This window comes from Scardinius erythrophthalmus, assembly GCF_964197995.2.
Source record: "Scardinius erythrophthalmus genome assembly, chromosome: 3".
Classification (NCBI taxonomy): Eukaryota; Metazoa; Chordata; class Actinopteri; order Cypriniformes; family Leuciscidae; genus Scardinius; species Scardinius erythrophthalmus.
The window spans coordinates 42,337,086-42,358,562 of NC_138223.1; the positions used below are offsets into that span (position 1 = coordinate 42,337,086).

Consider the following 21,477-nt stretch of genomic DNA (forward strand, 5'->3'; position numbering starts at 1 on the left):
GTTGGCCAGGGAAGGACTAGCGTTCCACTGCGGCCGGTTCGACAGAACTCCCGGGACAGCACTGCATCGAAGGCGCAGGCGACACACAGCACTGCATGACCGTGCCACTATAGTGACAGGGAACATACAGACCATGATCGCCGTGCGATCGAAAGCAGCGAAGGCGGAGGACACCAGCGGGCCGCGAAAGTCACGTGGAGTTTCGCGCAGCGCAGGTGTCCTGATGCACGTCCGGGAGAAGCTTACAGCGCTCGGGGGGAGGGCGGGGCCACTCCAGCCGATGCTTTCAGCTGCCCGGGAAAGCATGGCTGACAGCTCTGGATCGGTCCCGGCAACGATGGCACTCCCGTGGGAGGCAACGCAGTCGAAACTTCATTTCCAGAGGAATCAAGCCCGCCTTGTGATGCTGTGAGTGCATGGTCTGCGATGTGGAGGGGGATGTGGCCCGAGGAATTGACTCGTCGGTTGTTGTGCCACACCAAACCCTCAGATCACCCTGGCCACCAGCCAAAGTATCCCTTCTCGAGGAAGAGATAAATTGGGGTGTGGCAGAGGGGACTCTACTCACATGGAGATCATTGAGTCTTGATCTATAAACATCGCGATGGTCATGTTCCCGCAATGAAAACATGACTCATCAACGAGCGCTGCCAAGCGTGATTAAGCCCAACACGCAAAACAGCGCTCGCGACCGTTAGGCAGATGACTGACGCACACACATCCAGAAAATACACGGGCGAACCGTCTTGAAAAAGACGTGCCGCGTGCAGCTCTTTTAGAGAGTGGAAAAGCTCAGCAGAGTGCTGAAGCACCCAGGGAGAAACACACTCACTGTCGGCAGATTACTGCACAAATCAGCAGCAGGAAATGCGATCTCGCTGGAAGCGCCGTCACACCAACACACTGAAGAGCCGCTCGTCTCGAAGAGATTTGAGATGACACTCAAAAGGCTTGTGGAGTGAAGTACTGAACTTGGCTCCGAAGCGAAAACATAGTCTGCATGTTGCTCGCGCACTTCCTTATATACCCCCTGCATGGGGCGGAGTTACGCTATGCAAATTCCGCAGACCCATGGCATTTCATTGCCATTGGCTCGTGTTTTAATACTCGAAGATGATAGGATTTCTAAGCGAAACCCCATTCGTCGTCATCCGACGTAACTCGGAGTGACAACGAAAGGGAACTGGGGATTCTTGCTTTCTCAAAAAAAAATATTGCATTAAAAGCTGTAATTCTCAGCATTCTAAATAAGTATACATCATCTTTATTAAGTAGCATAGGTCCTATACCCAAAACTATATTTTGTATCTTTATTTGGTTTCTTAAAATAAACTTCCCTGCATTATAGGCTACTTCACTGAAGTACTTCTGTTCGCTAGAAGTTCAGTGCAACTTATCCAACATCCTAAAGATAAATTATTATAATTAGAAGATATTTGTAGTGTTATAAAATATCGCATATTAATTTTCCAAGCAAAATGTATATTTTAGTCAGAATTATTGCGCTCCTATTTGACGCGCATGCGCGCAGCAGCGCTCGTTCAATATGAAAATTAGCAGCAAAATGGATACATTTGCATGACTTTCTAACATTTACAGATGGAGAATATAACTGTAAAATGTCCGTTTTGAACTAAGGGGGGGAAAAAACATGTCACAAACGCATAAAACAGCACAAAATATACGCTGTTTGATGGTGGATCGATTTGATCCACGATCGACCTCTAGGGCTGCTTCAGAAACGCGTGCACACGCAATTATCTAGACTAGATAAACCTGGATCAAATTAGTGAGATTGCGTGAGCTTCAATTACCTTTTATGAAACCACTTTAGCCCCAACTCATTTGTTAGGCTCATTCAAGTCCGGTTTTGGAGTTTAATCCCCGCTTTTCTAAGCGGCTTTTATGGAACAGCCCCCTGCTCTTATACAGAAGGTGTTGTTTTTATAAGTAGATATTAAGAATTCATAAACCCACTTTATGCGTGCATTCTGAGATGACTGGATATTTTTCTCTATTTCTCTTTGTTGTTTGTTTTCATTCAATAATTTGAATGCAGACAGAAGACTCATCTTATATAACAGTTTTGCTTTTTTTAACTATGTAGCCTACGTCATAATATTGTGTGTTTTGGAAAAGACTGAAATAAAGACCAAGTATAACATTAAATAGGCTTACATTAATCTTTAAGGCTTTAAGATGTCTTTCATATGTTCAAATTGCAAAGCATTTCTTTCATTATCAGTCTTATTTTTGAAACAAGCGAGTTTTAGGTCACTGCCTGAGGAATTATAGTTCTACAATCACACCTTACATATTTTCCTTGTTACTGACAGAGTTCTTTATAAAATGATTCACACTATAAAACGCCCATTTTCTGAATGTCAGCATTAAAGGAATGTAACATGGTCACATTCTTTGCTTCTGAATAACATTGCACAACCTACAATGTTCACACCAGATAATTATTGGATCCTTTTATCTCTATGTGAAGACAGGTTCCTTATGAATGGGACTTCAAAGTGATAATCTTTGAATAATTGTCCTGTAATGTGGTACCTTCATGTCTTTTTCAAAGGTGTTTTTATTATATTTTTTGTAAATTATGCTATGATGCTGAACTGACAAAAGTAATGGCACTGAATTGTGATCAGCCTGAGCAGTTAAATCGCAACAATAGATTAAAGTTTTATAACAAGGTTTATTTTATTTGTATACCAGCCTGCAGTACAAAACTTAAAAAGGATAGTTCACCCCAAAATTTAAATATTATTACAGATGCCTAATAAGGCATTAATTCCTTAAAGAGTTTTTCCACCAACAGTATTTTACAGTGAAGTCAAGTCTGCCCTCTGCTGGACAAATACAAGCTCATGTATAAAAAAACCCAAGAGTAGGTCATATGAGGTCAAAGAGTCTAGTCAATCACTTTCATTTATATAGGGCTTTATACAATACAGATTGTTTCAAAGTAGCTTTACAGTGATAACAGGAAAATTATGCATTTCGGCTGTTGTTCAGTTGAAGTCAGTCGGTGTTGATTAATTTCCTTTGTAAAGATGATCAACTATCAAATTAGTTCAATTATCAAATTAGTTCATTTCATCTATAAAACAGCAAAAACTGATGTCATGGTCTTGTTCAGTTCAGTTCTCAAACAACAGCGTCTGTACAGTTACAACTAAAAAAACTTCTATAAAAAATACAGTGGTCTTATCTAATTCCCTGGCTCTCCCAAACACAGGAGAAAAGATATAAACAAAAAAGAAAATGGCACCAAACCCTTACCGCTTCAGTGATAAAGGAAAAATTAGGTATACAATATTATAGAAAAAGGGCTACACAACTAACTACCACAATAAAGACACGATGAAACAATTAAGTCATATAGGAAAACGGATGAAAACACTAGGGACCAAAGTCAAAATGAGGACGCATTTTAAAACTAAATGATAATTGGTAACAAGTTAAAAGAATATACACAATTTACACTGATCACAAGCCAACTATTGTAACAATTTCTCAGTGACTACAACACGCCAACAACAACTATCTCCCCGCCCCGTCAGCATCCCTGGCATATTTCAAAGGGACGCTCTGTTCCAGTTTGCCAATCCCTGTGTGCATCTCGAATATGTCCAATTAAGGCAGAGCCACATGAAAGAGTGAGAGAGAGAGTGAAAGAGAAAGAGATAAAAAAAGAGATAGACACGCACACGGGCACCTCCCCACACACAGGAACAGAAAAACAGCAATACGTCTTCGGATGCAACACAACCACCAATCAAAACTCAAAACAGGTTTGTTTTGTTTTTTTGACACACTTTACACAAATCAATTAACTGTGATAGACACAGTGAAAGCATCTGTCAACACATTCTTGCTACCCTTTTTGTGGTGTATTTCAAGGTTGAAATTTTGAACCATTAATCTCCACCTCATCAGCCTTTGATTTGAGTGGGACATTCACAAAAGGAAGACTACAGAGTTATGGTCAGTAAACTACTACTGGTAAAGAACTTCCACCAACATAAATTTCATAATGTTGAAGGGGTAATGCAAGGGCTTCTTTCCTAAATGTACTGTAGTTAGGTTGTGCTCCAGAAAAAAATCTTAAATAACTCATTGGATAATCAATTCCTGATTCTCCTGAATCAACACAGCACCTGCTCCTAAAGCACCTCCAATCTGAATGGACGGGTGAAATTAGGGGTAGCGAGAACAGGAGCACTAAATTGAAGATCTTTGGCAACCTCACAATCTGCATTCCAGCAAAAAACTCTGAACGAACTTAGCAAATCTGTAAAGAGACAAAACAGTAGCAACATTTTTATGGAGTCCCCTATAATAACCAACCATTCCCAGAAATCGAAGCAGTTCTCTCTTAGAATTCCAAAATTGCCATCACTTTGGGATTTACAGGACGTACATGACCTTGGCCCACTTTTTACCCAGATATGTGATCGTTGCTTTCCCATATTCACACTTAAGTTAGAGAAGCATTGGTTAAACAAAGAAATACTTCTAATATCTATACTTCTACTTTTCCCAGGAACTAGAATAGACCACCTAGATATGCTTTTTTCACACTGTTCACTTTTAGTAGTGCAAAACCTAAAGGTACCACCCGATTTTTGAATTTTCTGGCTTTTGAATTCCAAGGGCTTAAAGTGTCGCACGTCCCTGCTCCAATAAGTAATTTACTTCTTTCCTCATCATATTTCTTTTCAATGGGTTCATGCGGTACAGATGTTGCTCAATAGCATCATAACATCAATGTCATGAAAGGGAACATTGGTTTGCGAAAGGTTATCTGAGAATAATGAAGGGAATTTGTGAATCAGTGATCTAATGTTTTTGCGATGTCCCTCAGAAAGATAATCTAGGTGACTTAGTACATAATGTTGTTTCTTCACTAAAACCTAGATTATCATCCTCACAGGTGACAGAAGACATAACAGCTACAAGTACAGTGTCCGTATTTACATCTGCTCTTTTCACATTTGGCTTGAGCATATCTTGCCTGCAGCGGAGAACCAGGACTTGGGAGCAGAACAAGAACCGAATCGCCAGGCTGAAAACTTCTGTACGCACTCCGTGTGTCGTAAATCTTTTTCATTTTCGTTTGAGCTCCAGTCAGATTTTTCTTAGGAATTTCACTCACACAAGGTAATCGCTTACAAACTTGACTCATGTATTCAAGTAAGGACACCAAAGAGCAAGTCTCTAGTTCCAGTATTTTCTCTTTTAACAATTTTAGTAGTCCATGCACGGTGTTTGTTTTTATGAATACTCAAACATCACAGAAAATGGCAGACAGCAACCAAGGCAGCTCTGGCATAATGTCAATAACAAACCTACAAATTACTTGCAATTTCTTTACAGTTATTGAGGTAAACACTTAGTACCAAAAAAAAGGTATCATATAGGCTACTACCGACACCGAATTTCAGGTACGTGGTAAAAATGTTAACGGTACCCAACCCTACTTATGCTGAATGATCACTACGGTACGCCCATAATAAATGTTTATATTTTGTCTATTTTAGACCGAGCGGGCCGACCGCTGCGGAGTAGCCCTGTACCTGCGTGTCATATACATAAACAGAGAGAAGTAGTTCTTCACTACTGTGTTCTTCCAAAAGACGCATGAAGTTTTGTTTATTAAATGCTAGAGCGCCAAAAGTTATATAGTGTACCTTTAGGGAGGGATGCAATATCTATATAGAGGACAGAATATCAAAGGTTTGGAGGGTGGGCTCTTCTGTTTCAGACCAGTATGTAACCAAAAACACCATTAACTAGCCTACATAGCAATTCACTAAAAGCAACTGAGAAGCAACTGCATAGCAATGCTCTGACAAGGCTGTTTTTCATGATTCCAAGCATTGTGCAAGTTGTCCAGCAGGTGGCGCTTTTCTTCCCTGAATCTCTCCGGGTACAATGTGTCATTTAAAATCTTATCTGCAGTCTACTGTTTGGTTAGTCAAGGTGTGGAATGAAACAAGAAAGTTGAAGTTGATCGAGACGCAGAACATACAAATATCATGATCATCAAGTTTGATATTATTCTTATTGTACTACTTTTAATTTCCTGAAGGGAATACCGTTTTTTCTATCAAAACCAATGGTGTTAAAATGTTTGAATCAAGGAATGCGGAAATTTAATCTGATTTTCTTTATTGACGGATTTCAATAAAGTTCTGCATTGTTACTGTAATGATTATTCACGAATTAGGCTACTGCAAAAATACTGTCTATATTCCAAGTCTATTGGACATCGGCTGTTATAGATGAAAGAAAATTAAATTATAGCCTAGCTATGCTGGTGAACGATCAATTCATCTGCTGTCATTCAAAATCCACTGATTATTAGAAATCTGGATTTTATACAATTTCACTATCTAGACTGGATCATCATCCATTCAGGCTATCAAGAAAATACTGTAGGTGGCACCATGTCATTTTAAATGCACATCTACGCTCTAAAAATGCTGGGTTGTTTCAACCTTTGTTTGAGTCAAATATAAACAAACCCAACAGCTGTCTTACTTTTTTTTTTTTTTTTTTTTTTTTTTTAATCCAAAGGTTTGATTTGTCCATATTTTTACCCAAACATGGGTTTAAAAAAAAAAGATCATTTTTAGAGTGCAATTATTATTATTACATTCTCACATGCATAGATTTGTCTTTTTTTTTTTTTTTTTTTTTTTTTTTTTTCGTGAACCCAATGGTTGGGTTTGTCCATATCTGACCCAAACATGGGTCGAAACAACCCAGCATTTGAGTGCAATTATTATTATTATCACTATTATTACTTCATTCTCATCTACGCAGATTTGTTTATGAACACATTATAACATAGCTTTTGTCTTCCAAGTGTTGCAGTTTAAGGAAGTTATGGGTGTTCACCTTTACCCACCACACCTAGGACTCATGCCATAGACTTAATGAGAAGAATGACAACAACCTCACTTGCCTTGATCATAAAAGATGGCACTTAAAATCAAATGACTGTACTTATTCTTTTATTATAGCCAACTTACAGCTTAGTAAAACATCTCTCCTCCTCAATTCAACAAACGTCATTTCATGAAATCATTTTTTATATTTTTCAAACTATAAATAAGCCTAAATTGTTGGTTTTCCTATTATAACAAGACAACACATTTCAAGAAGATTCTTTCAAAAGGAAAACTGTCATCTCTTCGATAAAGTATAAATCTAATCTTTAGGAAACATAAGCTCACCGACTTTTTCAGAAATGTCTAATAGGCCTATAATGATTTTAAATGTAGCTTAATAAAACCATTTAGGCTGTAGTCATAATTTCAAACAAATTAGGTAAACATGAAGCCTACTGATTAAGAAAAAGGACAAATTAAATGATAGTGTCAGAAGCTCCACAGATTAGATTTACAGGTGTATTTTTACATTTTACATTTCTCTTTACAATATAAAAGACATTGTGCGTCATTATGTCAAACATTCCTTTAAAACAGTTAATTAAAATACATTGTCCGTCTGAATAATTGTTATTGTAAGTCTAGAATAGATTTTTAGATTTTTTAATAGAATAGAAACAATCAATTGTTTTAAATAATAAAAAAAGAAGGGGTTTATTTTTTTTACCACAATTATGTAAGGAAAAGTTGTAGAATATATTTATAAACTTGGTTTAGGAAATACACCAGGTTTATAGAATACTAAAAATATGCATGTATCTGTGCTACAAGTTTATCTGTTGAGTGTTGAGGCCAGTGACGCTTTCTTTGAGAATGACTGAGGTAAAATGCTCTTAGAAACGTCAAGGATGGCGGTGAAACTATGTCAAAATGTGAGGAATGCTTAGGTAAACCTGGTGTCTTTTGTTTGACCTCTTGTTTAGTCATCTCACTTGTGTAATAATCATGATTAGCAGGATAAGTGGGATCCTTAAAAAGTACATGCTCCACGATCATCAGAATATATAGTCGCAATCTGCCCATAATTAATGGGAAACTCTGTTTTTGATGTTATTGTTGTTTTTTGAAAAGTGTAAACTTTTTGTGTAATTTTATATTTTCTTTCCACTAAAAAAGCTATTCATGAATGCATGCATGCAGTAATAACGACAAAGTCAAAGATTTATTCCTAAACCAAATTTTATGCAAATGTTATTAAGTAATTGCTCTGTCCTGCGAATGACATACATTTATGTGAATGACATAAATATATACATTAAAAATGAGAAACAATATGGCTTTGTCAAGTTATTTAACAGTTTCTATAAATACGCCTGGCTATAATTAATTGTTGCACAGACCACACCTTTTAGACACCCACAATACAAAAGATAAAAAAAAAAAAAAAAAAAAAATCTCACGGTGTCTGGCAAGGTACATTCCATATAGCTTATCTGTGCATATCAGGGAAGTTAAAAAGCCCAATCAGGACGTCATTGAGTGGTATTTAAGAAGAAGCGGCACAGGTTATTCAGGAGACGTGAAAAACTGGATTACTAGTAGGCTACTTAAGTAGGCTACTTACCAGTGCTTAAAGCCAACGTGACGACAGCAGATTACAAATCAACATTAAAATAATCTACCCAAGAATTGGTAAGGATATTTTATTTCCCTAAATATATTTGTGTTAATTATATATTTAGATTATAAAGTCAAGGCAAGGCAAGACAGGTTTATTTATATAGCACATTTCATACACAATGGCAATTTAAAGTACATTTTATTGCTGGAAATAGTGCAAAGAGACTATTTATTTAAGAAATAATAATAATTAAAGCATTTCTATGTTAATGACATATAGAATATTATATGATAAAATGTACAAGTTTTTTTTGTTTGTTTTTTTGTCTTTGACAGAGATTGCAGTTGTCTATTTTGTATAAAATGTGTCTAGTCAGAATATTTAAGCGGTCACAGGAAACTGCAGTTACAGTATGATATTCTGTACACAAAGTAATTAATTTATCTTGATATTGATTAGAAAACGTATTATCTATTGGATATTCCCATTATCAGGCATCCATTTGTTTACTGAACCATTTATGTTTAATATTAAGGGGTTATAATAAGAGAATATTGTAGTTTGGATAATGATTATCAGTTGGAATTTGCGTTATATTCTGTGTGATAAATAGAAGTTAAAAACTAATCATGATGTCAAGATGTATGGTGTCCAAATTCCTTCAGTTGGAGTAGAACAAGGACATGAATAGATAACTGTTAATTATAGAGTGTAAACTTTTGCATGGTAATTTACTATCATTTCTGATGTTGGGTAGAGGGTGGAGAATTGTCAAAATAATTTTTGTGGATTAAGTTTAATCTAACTGATGTTAACTGCATCTGATGTTGATGTCTGGCATTGTCTGACATTTGTTACTGTATATGCAGTGATATATATGCTTATGAGAATGTATGTAGATTGCTACAAAGTCTGTTACTGAAAACAAATTACATGATGAAAATTGTAGTTAGTAATAATCTAATGTATTACATTACACATTTTAGGTAATATACTTTACTTTCTGATTACTTTCTACCTACCTCATTTATCTATTGAAGCTTGCTTCTGCCCCGGAATGAAAAAAATATATTTTTATCTCACAATTCTAAGATTATATCTGAATTTGAGAAATAAAGTCATGATAAAATAAGTCATGTAATAAGATTTCCGCGAGACGTTCCTATTGATGATAAAATTTGACCTTGATTTCAGTTGAAAATGTACCACTTTAAAACACTATGGAGAAAGTCAAACATGATCTAAAACAGCCACTTAAACTAAAAAGACTTAAAAAAAGAGGGGAAATCATCCTCCTGCACCAACATAAATTCGAAAGCTTTAGAAAACTATGGCCACCTTTACTAGAATTTATCATGTTCTATTGTATTGTGGTAAATTTTGACTAACTTGTAGAATTTATAATAGATAATCCACTGGGACTTTGTTAAATGATTCACACTTCAACACCCCTCAATGTTCAAACTAAAACAACTTGGAACTGAGGGAGACACCCATATGTGGAAGTCCAGGCACTATTTTCCCACTTCAAGCATTGACTGTGTGTTTAAATGTAGCCTACTGTATATGTATATAAACTTTGTGCATATTGCTTGCTTTGCAGACTCTTATCGTCACCACTGGACTTTTCCCAGAATGAAGAGGAAAGCTTTTATTATTATATGCATTTTTATTGGTAGGTGAATTTAATCATACTCAGAAGAAAACAATAATATTGTTTCAATACACTTGTGTGTAAAATATAAATGTGCAAAATATGAAATAGAAAAAAACTTTAAAAGTACACTAACTTTTTTTTTCTAGCAACAGTCCAAAATGCAACAACTCAGACCACAACATATTCCACATCATCTGTTAGTACAGCCGACACAACAACTCCCCCAGCTACAACATTGTCATCAGCAGTCACAACAATTCTTGCTGAAACATCCACCAGTACTGTAGTTACCACAACACCACCACAAACAACAGCTGAATCCTCCACAACACCTACAACAACAGCAGTGTCCTCAACAACCACTACAGTTCCTGCTGGAACATCCACCACTACAGCAGGAGAAACCACAACAACACCACAAACTACTGTTACAACAGCTGAATCCTCCACAACACCTACAACAACAACAACAACAGTGTCCTCAACAACCACTACAGTTCCTGCTGGAACATCCACCACTACAGTAGGAGAAACCACAACAACACCACAAACTACTGTTACAACAATTGAATCCTCCACAACACCTACAACAACAGCAGTGTCCTCAGCAACCACTACAGTTCCTGATGGAACATCCACCACTACAGTAGGAGAAACAACCACAACAACACCACAAACTACTGTTAAAACAGCTGAATCCTCCACAACACCTACAGCTACAACAGTGTCCTTAACAACCACTACAGTTCCTGCTGGAACATCCACCACTACAGCAGGAGAAACCACAACAACAACACCACAAACTACTGTTACAACAATTGAATCATCCACAACACCAACTGCTACAACAACAGTGTCCTCAACAACCACTACAGTTCCTGCTGGAACATCCACCACTACAGTAGGAGAAACCACAACAACACCACAAACTACTGTTACAACAATTGAATCCTCCACAACACCTACAACAACAGCAGTGTCCTCAGCAACCACTACAGTTCCTGCTGGAACATCCACCACTACAGTAGGAGAAACAACCACAACAACACCACAAACTACTGTTACAACAGCTGAATCCTCCACAACACCTACAGCTACAACAGTGTCCTCAACAACCACTACAGTACCTGCTGGAACATCCACCACTACAGTAGGAGAAACCACAACAACACCACAAACTACTGTTACAACAGCTGAATCCTCCACAACACCTACAGCTACAACCGTGTCCTCAACAACCACTACAGTTCCTGCTGGAACATCCACCACTACAGTAGGAGAAACCACAACAACACCACAAACTACTGTTACAACTGCTGAATCCTCCACAACACCTACAACAATAACAGTGTCATCAACAACCACCACAGTTCCTGCTGGAACATCCACCACTACAGTAGGAGAAACCACAACAACACCACAAACCACTGTTACAACAATTGAATCCTCCACAACACCTACAACAACAGCAGTGTCCTCAACAACCACCACAGTTCCTGCTGGAACATCCACCACTACAGTAGGAGAACCCACAACAACACCACAAACTACTGTTACAACAATTGAATCATCCACAACACCAACTGCTACAACAACAGTGTCCTCAACAACCACTACAGTTCCTGCTGGAGCATCCACCACTACAGTAGGAGAAACAACCACAACACCACAAACTACTGTTACAACAATTGAATCATCCACAACACCAACTGCTACAACAACAGTGTCCTCAGCAACCACTACAGTTCCTGCTGGAACATCCACCACTACAGCAGGAGAACCCACAACAACACCACAAACTACTGTTACAACAGCTGAATCCTCCACAACACCTACAACAACAGCAGTGTCCTCAACAACCACCACAGTTCCTGCTGGAACATCCACCACTACAGTAGGAGAAACCACAACAACACCACAAACTACTGTTACAACAATTGAATCATCCACAACACCAACTGCTACAACAACAGTGTCCTCAACAACCACTACAGTTCCTGCTGGAACATCCACCACTACAGTAGGAGAAACAACCACAACACCACAAACTACTGTTACAACAATTGAATCATCCACAACACCAACTGCTACAACAACAGTGTCCTCAGCAACCACTACAGTTCCTGCTGGAACATCCACCACTACAGCAGGAGAACCCACAACAACACCACAAACTACTGTTACAACAATTGAATCATCCACAACACCAACTGCTACAACAACAGTGTCCTCAACAACCACTACAGTTCCTGCTGGAACATCCACCACTACAGTAGGAGAAACCACAACAACACCACAAACTACTGTTACAACAATTGAATCATCCACAACACCAACTGCTACAACAACAGTGTCCTCAACAACCACTACAGTTCCTGCTGGAACATCCACCACTACAGTAGGAGAAACAACCACAACACCACAAACTACTGTTACAACAATTGAATCATCCACAACACCAACTGCTACAACAACAGTGTCCTCAACCACTACAGTTCCTGCTGGAACATCCACCACTACAGCAGGAGAACCCACAACAACACCACAAACTACTGTTACAACAGCTGAATCCTCCATAACACCTACAACAACAGCAGTGTCCTCAACAACCACCACAGTTCCTGCTGGAACATCCACCACTACAGTAGGAGAAACCACAACAACACCACAAACTACTGTTACAACAATTGAATCATCCACAACACCAACTGCTACAACAACAGTGTCCTCAACAACCACTACAGTTCCTGCTGGAACATCCACAACTACAGTAGGAGAAACAACCACAACACCACAAACTACTGTTACAACAATTGAATCATCCACAACACCAACTGCTACAACAACAGTGTCGTCAGCAACCACTACAGTTCCTGCTGGAACATCCACCACTACAGCAGGAGAACCCACAACAACACCACAAACTACTGTTACAACTGCTGAATCCTCCACAACACCTACAACAATAACAGTGTCATCAACAACCACCACAGTTCCTGCTGGAACATCCACCACTACAGTAGGAGAAACCACAACAACACCACAAACTACTGTTACAACAATTGAATCCTCCACAACACCTACAACAACAGCAGTGTCCTCAACAACCACCACAGTTCCTGCTGGAACATCCACCACTACAGTAGGAGAAACAACCACAACACCACAAACTACTGTTACAACAATTGAATCATCCACAACACCAACTGCTACAACAACAGTGTCCTCAGCAACCACTACAGTTCCTGCTGGAACATCCACCACTACAGCAGGAGAACCCACAACAACACCACAAACTACTGTTACAACAGCTGAATCCTCCACAACACCTACAACAACAACGGTGTCCTCAGCAACCACTACAGTTCCTGCTGGAACATCCATCACTACAGTAGGAGAAACCACAACAACACCACAAACTACTGTTACAATAATTGAATCCTCCACAACACCTACAACAACAGCAGTGTCCTCAACAACCACTACAGTTCTTGCTGGAACATCCACCACTACAGTAGGAGAAACAACCACAACAACACCACAAACTACTGTTACAACAGCTGAATCCTCCACAACACCTACAACAACAACAGTGTCCTCAGCAACCTCTACGGTTCCTGCTGGAACATCCACCACTACAGTAGGAGAAACCACAACAACACCACAAACTACAGTTACAACAATTGAATCCTCCACAACACCTACAACAACAGCAGTGTCCTCAACAACCACTACAGTTCCTGCTGGAACATCCACCACTACAGTAGGAGAAACAACCACAACAACACCACAAACTACTGTTACAGCTGCTGAATCCTCCACAACACCTACAACAACAGTGTCATCAACAACCACTACAGTTCCTGCTGGAACATCCACCAGTACAGCAGGAGAAACCACAACAACACCACAAACTACTGTTACAACAATTGAATCATCCACAACACCAACTGCTACAACAACAGTGTCCTCAACAACCACTACAGTTCCTGCTGGAACATCCACCACTACAGTAGGAGAAACAACCACAACAACACCACAAAATACTGTTACAACAGCTGAATCCTCCACAACACCTACAACAACAACAGTGTCCTCAGCAACCACTACAGTTCCTGCTGGAACATCCACCACTACAGTAGGAGAAACCAAAACAACACCACAAACTACTGTTACAATAATTGAATCCTCCACAACACCTCCAACAACAGCAGTGTCCTCAACAACCACTACAGTTCTTGCTGGAACATCCACCACTACAGTAGGAGAAACAACCACAACAACACCACAAACTACTGTTACAATAATTGAATCCTCCACACCACCTACTACAACAGCAGTGTCCTCAACTACCACTACAGTTATTGCTGGAACATCCACCACTACAGTAGGAGAAACAACCACAACAACACCACAAACTACTGTTACAACAGCTGAATCCTCCACAACACCTACAACAACAACAGTGTCCTCAGCAACCTATACGGTTCCTGCTGGAACATCCACCACTACAGTAGGAGAAACCACAACAACACCACAAACTACAGTTACAACAATTGAATCCTCCACAACACCTCCAACAACAGCAGTGTCCTCAACAACCACTACAGTTCCTGCTGGAACATCCACCACTACAGTAGGAGAAACAACCACAACAACACCACAAACTACTGTTACAACTGCTGAATCCTCCACAACACCTACAACAACAACAGTGTCATCAACAACCACTACAGTTCCTGCTGGAACATCCACCAGTACAGCAGGAGAAACCACAACAACACCACAAACTACTGTTACAACAATTGAATCATCCACAACACCAACTGCTACAACAACAGTGTCCTCAACAACCACTACAGTTCCTGCTGGAACAACCACCACTACAGTAGGAGAAACAACCACAACAACACCACAAAATACTGTTACAACAGCGGAATCCTCCACAACACCTACAACAACAACAGTGTCCTCAGCAACCACTACAGTTCCTGCTGGAACATCCACCACTACAGTAGGAGAAACCAAAACAACACCACAAAATACTGTTACAACAATTGAATCCTCCACAACACCTACAACAACAGCAGTGTCCTCAACAACCACTACAGTTCTTGCTGGAACATCCACCACTACAGTAGGAGAAACAACCACAACACCACAAACTACTGTTACAATAATTGAATCCTCCACAACACCTCCAACAACAACAGTGTCATCAACAACCACCACTGTTCCTGCTGGAACATCCACCACTACAGTAGGAGAAACCACAACAACACCACAAACTACTGTTACAACAATTGAATCCTCCACAACACCTACAACAACAACAACAGTGTCCTCAGCAACCACTACAGTTCCTGCTGGAACATCCACCACTACAGTAGGAGAAACAACGACAACAACACCACAAAATACTGTTACAACAGCTGAATCCTCCACAACACCTACAACAACAACAGTGTCCTCAGCAACCACTACAGTTCCTGCTGGAACATCCACCACTACAGTAGGAGAAACCAAAACAACACCACAAACTACTGTTACAACAATTGAATCATCCACAACACCAACTGCTACAACAACAGTGTCCTCAGCAACCACTACAGTTCCTGCTGGAACATCCACCACTACAGCAGGAGAACCCACAACAACAACACAAACTACTGTTACAACAGCTGAATCCTCCACAACACCTACAACAACAACGGTGTCCTCAGCAACCACTACAGTTCTTGCTGGAACATCCATCACTACAGTAGGAGAAACAACCACAACAACACCACAAACTACTGTTACAACTGCTGAATCCTCCACAACACCTACAACAACAACAGTGTCATCAACAACCACCACTGTTCCTGCTGGAACATCCACCACTACAGTAGGAGAAACCACAACAACACCACAAACTACTGTTACAACAATTGAATCATCCACAACACCTACAACAACAACAGTGTCCTCAACAACCACCACAGTTCCTGCTGGAACATCCACCACTACAGTAGGAGAAACCACAACACCACAAACTACTGTTACAACAATTGAATCCTCCACAACACCTACAACAACAGCAGTGTCCTCAACAATCACCACAGTTCCTGCTGGAACATCCACCACTACAGTAGGAGAAACCACAACAACACCACAAACTACTGTTACAACAATTGAATCATCCACATCACCAACTGCTACAACAACAGTATCCTCAACAACCACTACAGTTCCTGCTGGAACATCCACCACTACAGTAGGAGAAACAACCACAACAATACCACAAACTACTGTTACAACAGCTGAATCCTCCACAACACCTACAACAACAACAGTGTCCTCAGCAACCTCTACGGTTCCTGCTGGAACATCCACCAGTACAGCAGGAGAAACCACAACAACACCACAAACTACTGTTACAACAATTGAATCATCCACAACACCAACTGCTACAACAACAGTGTCCTCAACAACCACTACAGTTCCTGCTGGAACATCCACCACTACAGTAGGAGAAACAACCACAACAACACCACAAACTACTGTTACAACAATTGAATCATCCACAACACCAACTGCTACAACAACAGTGTCCTCAACAACCACTACAGTTCCTGCTGGAACATCCACCACTACAGTAGGAGAAACAACCACAACAACACCACAAAATACTGTTACAACAACTGAATCCTCCACAACACCTACAACAACAACAGTGTCCTCAGCGACCACTACAGTTCCTGCAGGAACATCCACCACTACAGTAGGAGAAACAACCACAACAACACCACAAACTACTGTTACAACAATTGAATCATCCACAACACCAACAGCTACAACAACAGTGTCCTCAACAACCACTACAGTTCCTGCTGGAACATCCACCACTACAGTAGGAGAAACAACCACAACAACACCACAAACTACAGTTACAACAATTGAATCATCCACCACAACACCTACAACAACAACAGTGTCCTCAACAACCACTACAGTTCCTGCTGGAACATCCACCACTACAGTAGGAGAAACCACAACAACACCACAAACTACTGTTACAACAGCTGAATCCTCCACAACACCTACAGCTACAACAGTGTCCTCAACAACCACTACAGTTCCTGCTGGAACATCCACCACTACAGCAGGAGAAACAACCACAACAACACCACAAACTACTGTTACAACAATTGAATCCTCCACAACACCTACAACAACAGCAGTGTCCTCAACAACCACTACAGTTCCTGCTGTGACATCCACCAGTACAGCAGGAGAAACAGCCACAACAACACCACAAACTACTGTTACAACTGCTGAATCTTCCACAACACCAACAGATTCTTCCACAGTTCCCTCAATTCTTACTGGAACATCCACCACTAGCGCAGCAATCATTTCAACACTGCCACAATCAACAGCTTCTACTTTGACTTCAGTCAATTCATCTTCACCAGCCTTTGAAAGTACAACTATTAGTAAATCCACAGCATCCACAGCTGCTACAGAGTCTACAGCATCTACAGCTTCGACAGCTTCAACAGCATCTACAGCTTCAACAGCATCTACAGCTTCGACACCATCTACACCATCTACAGCATCATCCGCAGCTTCTACAGCATCTACAGCATCTACACCATCTACAGCATCTACAGCATCTACAGCTTCAACAGCTTCGACAGCATCTACAGCTTCAACAGCATCTACAGCATCAGCAGTTTCTACAACTTCTACAACCACTACATCTTCCACAACAACTACTGCAGAAATACCTACGGTGTTAACAGATCTGGAGTTTCGCTCTTTGGATACATTTATAGAAGCACTCAACAACCAAAACACTGAGGAGTACCAGAATAGGTCTAAGCTTGTAATAAATCAGGTGAGTTCAAATATATTTACTGAATTTACTGGAACACACTAAATGATACTTGACTTTTAAGCTTAGAGTTAAAAGAAGAGACAACAATTATGTAACCAACACTCATATATTACAATACTCTATTGTAACTGATGTCTGTAATTGTTTGTTATCTGTTCCAGCTTGAAGGAGTTTACAGACCCAAGTATGCTAACTTCCTCAGAGTGATTGTCATAGGATTCAGGTAAATAAATCTATCTATCTATCTATCTATCTATCTATCTATCTATCTATCTATCTATCTATCTATCTATCTATCTATCTATCTATCTATCTATCTATCTATCTATCTATCTATCTATCTACAGTACTGTGCAAAAGTCGTAGGCATGTTAATATAATATGGTTTTAAGTCAGTTATTTATATCTTTTGCTGTAGTGTGTCAGTAGGAAATACAACATTGGTATTAACATGCGCAGTACTGTATCTATCAATCTATCAATCTATCAATCTATCTGTCTGTCTGTCTGTCTGTCTGTCTGTCTGTCTGTCTGTCTGTCTGTCTGTCTGTCTGTCTGTCTGTCTGTCTGTCTGTCTGTCTGTCTGTCTGTCTGTGTGTGTGTGTGTGTGTGTGTGTGTGTGTGTGTGTGTGTGTGTGTGTGTGTGTGTGTGTGTGTGTGAGAAAGAGAGTAAAAAAGATGAGAATTTAAGCTAACAATTATTTCAACATTTATATATTCCAGACCAGGGTCAATCATCACAACAACTCAAATAGCCTTCAGATTCGACCAACCAGTCCCCTCCGTTCAAGAGATTTCAAACACCCTCTTGACAGCAGTTGGAGGAGGAGGTGTCGATACACTAAACATAATTCCTGGATCAGTTTCAGTCAATGGTTCAGGTAAGCTCTATTACTCCATAGATTTAAAGTCTTTATTAACTTTAGTATAATGGAAATCGGACACACAAAACCTAATTTTTAGTATTTATCCATATTTGTTCTTGTTTTTTCCTAATTTTTACTGTAGTTACATTGTACTTACTCAAATAAGTACTGAGTGATATTAATTAACTACATGTAATTACTATAGAGTTACGGTTAGGGTGCCCTATGTACTGCATGTACTATAGTAAGTACATGTAGTAAGCGTGTAACTACTTCACTTTAAGAAAAAGTATAACCAAAAAAAGCTTTCTATAGGGAGATCCAACTAATTTGCATATCTTTTATTACAGCTTCAACTACAACTATAGCTCCTATGGCAACTACAGCTTCAAGTGGATTAAAGATGGAATCCAGTCTGCTCCAAGCAACATGCCTCATTATAATGTCTAAAATATTTAGGCTTTTCCTATAGATCCCTTAACCATATATCCAACCAACAGAATACAACTAGACCCGATGTAATAAATTAAACAAAGATCAAATGTATTTTTTATTATGTGGTAGGCCTATATAGTATTTGCCATTGTATCACTCTCTTAAATAATGGTATAGGGCAATATAAAGATACGCTTGATGCATTGTTCTTTAAGAATACAATTTCAGATATTTGTTAAACAGCAGGCTGTTTTCTAGAGGAAGTGGATCTTTTTCCTCATGCATTTTCTAAAGTATGTTTTCAAAAGTAAATATTATAAAAGTTGTTTGTTTAGTTGCTTTTAGGATAACTACTGGTTATACTATTTATAAATGTTGTAATGTGTCATATTTTATTTCAGTCAAATAAAAATATTTATTGTATATGGTTCAAAAATATTTTGCTTTCATTGCTAAACATGGCTCCTTAATGTACACATTTAAATGTTATAATGCAACTAGTCACATTTTCGTCAATTTACACATGTGGTTTCAAAAACCATGATGCATTTACTCTTGTCCAGTTTCGTCTGGAATGCAGCCCAGACCACCTTCTGATGTGGTTTGAGCGATCGGATTCAAATCCGTGTCGAATGTGATTCGGAGGGCATTTACACCTGGGGCCTGTACCATGAAGGTAGCTGAACAAACTCGGGGTTACAGGATTCGTTTTGAGTTGACAAAACCAAACCGATGCAATCAGGCTTTATTGGTACTTTATTGGTATCATCAACTTTCTCTGTCAACTCAGGCTTTGATCCTCAAGCTATGATTACTCCACGCGCGCGTGCACATAAAAGAGTGACGTCGACACTGAACAACCAATCGCGGGTAGAGCGAGAGCGATATATTTTTCTGCGGAGGAGCAAGAGATAATCATTCAGAATTACGATGAATTTATATATGCATTTCAAGCTCGAAACAATACGGTCTCTGCTGCCAAATCAAGAGAAGACTGTTGGAGAAAGATTGCTGATTGTTAATGCGTAAGTTAAACAAATACGTTCTATATTTATGTAAAATTATGTATGTGTAGCCTATATATGTGTAATATAGCCTATAGCTTATTTTTATAATATATAAAAAATGTGCATGTATGTACTAAGAAAGATTAATATTCATTGATTTTTAGATGCAACCCCAACTCCAAATGTTCTTGGCAGCAGATAAAGACAAAATATAAAAATATAATTCAAAGTGAGTATTTACCACAACCTTTTATTACTTTTGTGAACATTTTATCACAAACACTTGTTTGCAGCAAACAGAAATAAAGAATTAAATTCAGAAAACCAGAATACACTGTGGCGGAGGATTTGGCTCTGAGTAGGCAATAAGGGACGGCCGGTTATGGGTGGGATTACAGGTGCTGTACAATCTGACCCTGGTGCTGGCTCCTCTGCAAGTAACACTGGGTACGTGTGCAATACATTACTACTTTTAAGATTTAAATATGGCTGACTGTATGTTCTGCAATAGAGGGAAATACAGTGTCCCTGTTGAAGCCAGCACACATACACAGTCTCCCACACAGAGGTCAGTATGCAGCAGACAGAACACCAAACATGACCTGCTTTACAACAGTTATGCTTTACATTAGCCTATTTTTATTTATTAGGGTGGAGGAAATGATGAAGACGCTCTGTCTGTGTGTTCTCAGACAGTTGCTGATGTGAATGCACTGGGCTTTTTATTATGACAAACTTTTGAATGTGTGGCATAAAAAAGGGACTGGCCCTTACACATCTCTTTTATTGTAGGATTTTTCACAACCTGCCCCAGAAACTGAGGCCTCTACCTCAATGGGTTTCAGAAGAAATGTGTAAGGATTTAAAACTCTTGACATAAATACAAATACAGTCAGTCCTGTGTTTGTAGGAAGTCAAGGAACTTTTTGTGATTTTGATGAGCCTCCAGAAAACTTGTAATGATCATGTTTGTGGTGGAATTATGTTTCAGGTGGAAACAGACTCAGTCAGGGCCCTGTACAAAAGGAGACTTGAACTAGACTGCACACTAAAGGAGACTTGAACTAGACTGCACACTAAGGGAGTCTTGAACTAGACTGCACA

The 21,477-nt window shown here is 39.3% G+C and overlaps 1 protein-coding gene across 1 annotated transcript in view; it reads left to right on the top strand.

Annotated features, from left to right (window-relative positions):
- LOC308687897 (uncharacterized protein) overlaps window positions 1–19,438 on the top strand; it is a gene marked incomplete at its 5' end in the record, with an annotated part of 80,752 nt that extends 61,314 nt beyond the window's left edge. Inside the window, 4 exons of the mRNA XM_081360722.1 lie at window positions 17,302–18,065; window positions 18,227–18,288; window positions 18,789–18,946; window positions 19,282–19,438. Coding sequence (XP_081216848.1) covers window positions 17,302–18,065; window positions 18,227–18,288; window positions 18,789–18,946; window positions 19,282–19,403 — 1,106 coding nt within the window. The 3' untranslated portion in view covers window positions 19,404–19,438. The remainder of the gene's footprint in view (window positions 1–17,301; window positions 18,066–18,226; window positions 18,289–18,788; window positions 18,947–19,281) is intronic.
- Window positions 19,439–21,477: the final 2,039 nt, after the last annotated feature.